The 6,650-nt window shown below is 48.5% G+C and overlaps 1 protein-coding gene across 3 annotated transcripts in view; it reads left to right on the top strand.

The window, feature by feature from the left end:
• The first annotated feature begins 1,369 nt into the window (after positions 1-1,369).
• SLC4A9 (solute carrier family 4 member 9) overlaps positions 1,370-6,650 on the top strand; it is an 80,388-nt gene continuing 75,107 nt past the window's right edge. For 2 of the 3 annotated variants that reach the window (XR_002090098.2, XM_019487110.2), the window contains exon 1: positions 1,384-1,791. Coding sequence is in view for 2 of the 3 variants with exons in the window: in XM_019487110.2 (XP_019342655.1) it covers positions 1,466-1,791 (326 nt within the window). In the remaining variant the exon portion in view is untranslated. Of the gene's footprint in view, positions 1,792-6,650 lie in introns of all 3 variants that reach the window. The other variant, XM_019487109.2, reaches the window with a different exon arrangement.

Below are 6,650 nucleotides of genomic sequence, written 5' to 3'. Positions count from 1 at the left end.
AGGGACACATACTTCCTGCCATACACGCCATCCTGAATTGCCACAGAACTGAGGGCACATCCTTCCCTCTTGCACGCCAACCTGAATTGCCACAGCATTGTGGGTGTGCCCTTCCCCTGACACATACATCATCCTGAATGACCACAGCTGTGAGGACACACACTTCCCTCTTACGTATACCACAGAAGCCACAATTCTGAATTATCACAGAAGTGAGGTCAGCCTTTCTCCTCACAGACATGCGATCCTGAATGACCACACCATTGAGGGTGTGCTCTTTCCTGTACACACTATCTTGAATTACCACAGCAGTGTGGTCATGGCCACCCCCCTCCCACACACTGCAAGATCAGCCATCTTGAATTATCTTTGCCTGATGAGGGATGCCCTGGCTCCTCTATAAAATCTGGCTGGATTTTAAAGATGTTGTAGGTTGGAGCAAGGTGACATACATAGGAATCTGCAGTTCGGCCTCCCCTGAGGGAAATAAAGAAGCCAACTGACTGTTCACAAAGATTAGTCTGTGTGAAGTAACTACAAAGTTCAAGCTTGTCCGCAGAAGGAAGGGATGTACAGCTACAGTTCCAGTTGTCTGGCTTGGCATTAAGACCTTTGTGTCAGACAGCTGATGTTGGTGGTGGGTTCTGGATGGTGAACTCCTTGCTAGAGCCATCAAACTGGAAATGAGACAAGAGACAAACACATGACAATGCCATCAGCAAGTCAGGCAGTGGCTGGTGTTTTGGCACAGGGTGAGCACCAAGAGTGAGTGGCATCCCTGCCCAGAAAGCACTGGTTCCACACCTTCCTTCCTGTCATGGGCCAGCAGGTCAGAGTGTGCCCGATCTGTGTCACAGGGCAGCACAAAATACAACTATTCCATAGCTAACAAGAGACGTGGAGAGAGACTGGAAGGAAAGAGAAAAGGGGATAGAATGAATAAGAGGAGATAAAGGAAGGGCTGTCCTCGGAATTTCACACCCAGTGGGGTTTGGTTCAGGTGGTTCAGGTTCATTTGAACCATTCGCAAAGCCTGACTCCTTTGGTCGTCACCTCTTTCACTCTCAGATGTCAGGTGGTTTCATTGCTACCCTGACTCCTCAGCTCAGATTTCAGTGCTTCCCGAGAACATCCCGAGCTACTGTCTGATCTTTCAAATCGTGTACATTTGTAAACAAGTGTTTAGATGGGTCAGCCCTAAGAGCTGCTCACATTCATGCCCAGTGACTGGCTGGTTGGCTTGGGGCAGCATGAGCAAGCCATGGCTAGTGTTTGCCGGGCTAAGCTCCTTATTTTGATAACAGTGTTTTGGGCTGTGCTTCCAGGTGTTGAGCTGTGTTTGTCCTAAACAGGCTCCGGACTGTTATAAAGGCAGGATGACTGGAATCTCACGAGTTACTGCACTGCTCAGGGCGAGACGAGAATCAAGGACTCTGCTGCAGAGGAGTGTGGCATTCTGACACACATGGGGGAGCCGGTACCTGAACACCAGCTGTCTGATGCAATGAAAATGGAGGCAAGTGGGGGCCTCCTTCCCTGTGTGGGACCAGACACTGGTTTGGCCAGCAGCAAAGAGACTAGTCCAAATGAGCCCCACAGCAGAAACTCTGTGGTAATTTGCCAAGCAGTTGGCCGAAGTATCTTCACTTCCAGAGTCTCCACAGCAGCTGAGAGAGTTGGCTTCATGCTGCAACAGCAGGAGGAGAATGATGCAAGCTGCCCGCTGTTATTTATACAGCTCAACGAGCTGCTCAACACGTCGGAGGGCCTGGAGTGGAAGCAGACTGCCAGGTAGGTACATAGGTGCAAAAGGCATTGCAGATAGTGAAGCTCTGTACGGAAACTCCTAATTTAGGAACAAGGGGATTGCCAGAGCACTATGGAACTGGCCCACAAGACCTGGTCTTCTGCCTCTGATGAAGTTCAAAGCTGGGTACTTCAGAGAAAGACCTAAAATCCCCATGACCCTCCTCATGGTGCAACATTATTTCATGGGGGAGAGTGGGGATTTTTTCCCTTCCTCACTGAAACATGATGATTATTCATAGGTAAGTTAGATTGAAATGAAAGATGTTAAATTCTAACCTAGCTTCTGAAGGCTAGCACGGGGGCTGTCTTGCAGGAAATTCTCCAGGCCAACATCAAATGACTCAGTTCACATGAAATTACTTGAAAATGACAGATTCTTGCCTCAGTCCTGTTCAGAAATGCTGCAGTTTATATATTGTTAAGAAAAGTTGTTTGTTTCTGTTTTAATAATAGTTGCCTTTTAATCCCACTATCTGACCCTTTCTGTCTCTATGTGCTACAGGCCAGGGTAAAGGTTACCCCTTGGGTTATTCCTATTTAGAAAATCCACCTGATGTGACCTTGCAGTCTGTGCTCTCAGTTTGACGCCCCGCATTCTCAACCTAAGGTGCCTCAGCATGAATATTTCATGAAGAAGCCAAATGAAAAATGGGGTTATATTATTCAGCCAGTGTGAGAAGATGCAGATCAGGTTGCTGACATTTGGGGTAAAAATAAAATATGGTGCTAAGGGAGACACTGCTACAGATAATGATGTGTGACCCAGCACTTTCCCTAGTAGATGCTGCTGTTATTATTGCAGAGAGAGATTCCATATTTCAACAACTTGTAAGTGAACTTTGTCTGAGCTACTTCCGAAAATAAAAATATCCTTAACTGCTATTGATGGGGAAGCTGAGGCACAAAGCAGCTACGTGACTAGCCCAGAGGCAGGGAAGGGGGATGGGACCACAGCTCAAGAGAATTTGACCCTCAGGCTTGTATTTGGCTGCTGCTGCCTCATGTACATGTATGCCTGAGCCTCAGTGCTCTGACCCTTGGTATGCATCTCATTCATTTTTAAGGTCACATTACACCCTGGATCTACATAGCTTGGTTCCCATAGTTATTAGTGAGAGTGGCTTCTGTGGCTTAGGGTTCGAGGATGCAGCCTGTACAGCTAGTCCCCATGGAATGTTTTGTTTGGGTTTTTTTGGTAGATTTTATAGAAAAAGGCACATTTCTGAATTTCTGCTACCCCCAAAACTGGGCAATCCAGACTTTTTACTTCATCCTTTCTTCAGGGCTGCTCCACACATTATCCCAGTAGGTAGATGCACCTGCAGTACTGTTTACGTTATGCAGGAAACACTGACAGTATCCAACATCTGTCCCTAAGGCACTCCTAGTGTGAAAAGCCAGAGGCATTATTCCAACTGAAATGTTTTGTGGAGTGCTGCTGCCATGGCTTATCAGTTTGTGCTGTAGTTCTCTCCCCCCAGGTCACTGCTGCTCTCCTCTTCCTTGTCTCTGATCCCCATCTAACTCCTCTCAACATATACTACGTCCTCTACAAACCCATTGCCACTCCAGCTTCCGCTCTACCCCAACTTGCATGTTTCAGATTCTTGACTCATGGTAAAGGCCCTACCTCCCCATCTGATTTCCTGTCACATCCTTCTCACCTCCCTTACTGCTCTAGCAGAGCCTACCACTTTTCCAATTCTTCCTTTACAGTCTTCTTCCACATGGCCTGCATGGATAGAGAGCAAATGCCCTCCCAACCCTGGTTTAGCAGATGACCAACATCTCCTCTTGCAATATCCCCCACCAAAGTCTTGCCATATAAAAAGTATACCTGAACCAAGCACTATGAACTGTTCCTTTCATCTAGCTCTCCTAGAGTGGGATATGTTGTCTGCCCATTTAAACTCCTGGCTCCTGCATGCAAGGACTATGTCCTTTTCTCTTTTCGTATGACACCAAGCATACAGATGGAGCACAATGCACTCTAACAGTGTGTAATAATTACTGCTACTGTTAGGTGCCAAAAGCTTTACCACCATCAGGAAAATCTATAGAGACAGAAATATGACCAGTGCCTGACACTGCTCCACTCCCCGGCCCTGACACCATGTGCCTCCTTGCTCCCCGAGGCGATGCCGGGGAGAGAGCAGTGTCCCCCAGCTCATTCGGGGCAGGCAGCGGCTCCTCCCCAAGGTGAGGCAAGGCAGGGATGGAAGCTGGGGTTGGGGGCTGGCGCAGGCTCCACGGGCTCCAGGGAAGTGCTCCACTCCCTGGCTCTGATGCGGGGGAGTGCAGCACTTCCCTGGAGCTGGCGGAGCCTGCGCCAGGCTCCCACCTCCACTTCTCCTGGTGTGCGGCCTTGAAAAGGCTGTGCGCGGCACACTTTTAGTTGTGTGTGGCTGCGCACACGCGCACCTAAGAGGGAACCTTGCTGACAATTGTCACTGGTAATGCTTCTAATATCTGACCCTAGTGCAGCCACTAAAAAGGGGAGTTACATGATCAAACTAACCTGAATGGAAAGACACGTAGAGCAGAGTTCTATTCTATTTTATGTGCCTAAATGTTATTTTCCAGCTGTGTAGGTGGTCCTTTTGCCCTTTCTATGCAGTTTATGATTCTGTTATGCATGTAGCATGGATATACAAGCATCTACACAACTACTGAGCATATGCAGTAGCTTATGTACTAACCAGTAGGTACATAGCTACATGCATGCATACCTGAGCATAAGTCTAGAAAAAATGAGGACATGGGTGGCCCTCATGTTTCTATGCCAATAGGTAACTGATTTGCGCACTTGCCCAAATCTAAACTCAGTTGGGAGGAGATTTGAAGTAGCGTCTCTCTTAACTACTTTGCTACAGGTTTAGGCAGTACTTAATTACCTTACCATCCTTTCTCTTGGAGCTGAATCCCCAGTGTCCAGTGGGGAAGTTTCTGATCCTCTGGGAAAAAGGGTTCAGGCTAGAACATACATCCTGCGTCTTGCTACAGCACCATCCACCTCATTGAACCCTCCAATTTGTTCTTTTCTTCTTTGTTACACATCTGCCTCTCTTCGCTGACCGAAGAGCCAACATCAAAAGCAGGCAGTCTCTACTATCTGACCAATAGCCTGGTGGTTAGAGCAGTGTGCTGGAAAGCCAAACAGATACAGGCTCAAACTTGGTTTGGGCTAGAACCAAGATGCCTTGCTTCAGGGGTAAGTGCTCTAACAACTCAGCTACTTAGGAACAATACTGGGGTAGTCCCTTCTCCCATAGGCTTTTGCCAAGTATAATGTCCAGGTCTTGTACCCATATGCATGCATACATAGCTGTATACCTGCCTGGCTACTATTCATGTGTGCACTTATGGGTCCACAATGCAGGGAAATGGAATTGCAGACCAGCTGGAGAACTGCCACTTGGGCTCACGAAGTGGAATAGAATTCTGCTCTTACTGGCAGCATTTCATATGAATTGAAAGAAGCAATATCTAGGAGACCAGAGAAGGACTGGCTGATAACTAGAGACCATAAAAGCTAAAGAGGCGGTAGTCATGGGGGACCTAAACTACCCGGACATCTGCTGGGAGACGCAGACAGCAAGGTCCCATCGCTCACGCAGGTTTCTAACTTGTGTACAGGACCTCCACCTGACACAGGAGGTGCATGGTCCCACTAGGGGGAATGCCATACTGGATCTGGTATTGGCAACGGGAGATGACATGATAGGGGACCTCCAGATCGGTAGCTATCTGGGAGACAGTGATCACCTTATAATAGAATTCAACATAAGACGGCGAGTGGGTAAGGTAACTAGTAGGGTGAAAGTGCTAGACTTTAGGAAAGCTGATCTCAATGCACTCAGGCGATTAGTCAAGGAAGCACTGCAGAGTAGGAGTTTTGATGGGATGGGTGCCCAAGAAGGGTGGCTGTGCCTAAAGGAAACGATCCTTCGGGCACAAAGCAAGACGATCCCCGAGCGAGGCAAAAGAGGGAAAGGGGCCAGAAGGCTTCCATGGCTGACCAGAGAAATCCAGGGCAGCCTAAGGGCCAAAAGGGGAGCACATAAAAAGTGGAAACAGGGTGAGATCACTAAAGATGAATATACCTCCTCTGCTCGTTCTTGTAGGGAGGCAGTTAGGCGGGCCAAAGCTACCATGGAGCTGAGGATGGCAACCCAAGTAAAGGACAACAAGAAATTGTTTTTTAGATATATTGGGAGTAAAAGGAAGGCCCAGGGAGGAATAGGACCGCTGCTAAATGGGCAGAAACAATTGGTGACAGATAGGGGGGACAAGGCTGAACTCCTCAATGAGTTCTTTGCCTCAGTGTTCCTAAGTGAGGGGCACGACAAGTCTCTCACTGGGGTTGTAGAGAGGCAGCAGCAAGGCGCCGGACTTCCATACGTAGATCCTGAGGTGGTGCAGAGTCACTTGGAAGAACTGGATGCCTTTAAGTCGGCAGGCCCGGATGGGCTCCATCCGAGGGTGCTGAAGGCACTGGCCGACAACATTGCAGAGCCACTGGCGGGAATATTCGAATGCTCGTGGCGCACGGGCCAAGTCCCGGAGGACTGGAAAAGGGCTAACATGGTCCCCATTTTCAAAAAGGGGAGGAAGGAGGACCCGGGCAACTATAGGCCGGTCAGTCTCACCTCCATCCTTGGTAAAGTATTTGAAAAAATTATCAAGGCTCACATTTGTGAGAGCCCGGCAGGGCAAATTATGCTGAGGGGAAACCAGCATGGGTTTGCGGCGGGCAGATCGTGCCTGACCAACCTAGTCTCTTTCTATGACCAGGTTACGAAACGCCTGGACACAGGAGGAGGGGTGGATGTCGTATACTT

This window comes from Alligator mississippiensis, chromosome 9 (assembly GCF_030867095.1).
Source record: "Alligator mississippiensis isolate rAllMis1 chromosome 9, rAllMis1, whole genome shotgun sequence".
NCBI lineage: Eukaryota > Metazoa > Chordata > Crocodylia > Alligatoridae > Alligator > Alligator mississippiensis.
Note: the sequence above shows the minus strand (reverse complement) of the source record. Positions and strands in the feature narration are given on the sequence as shown.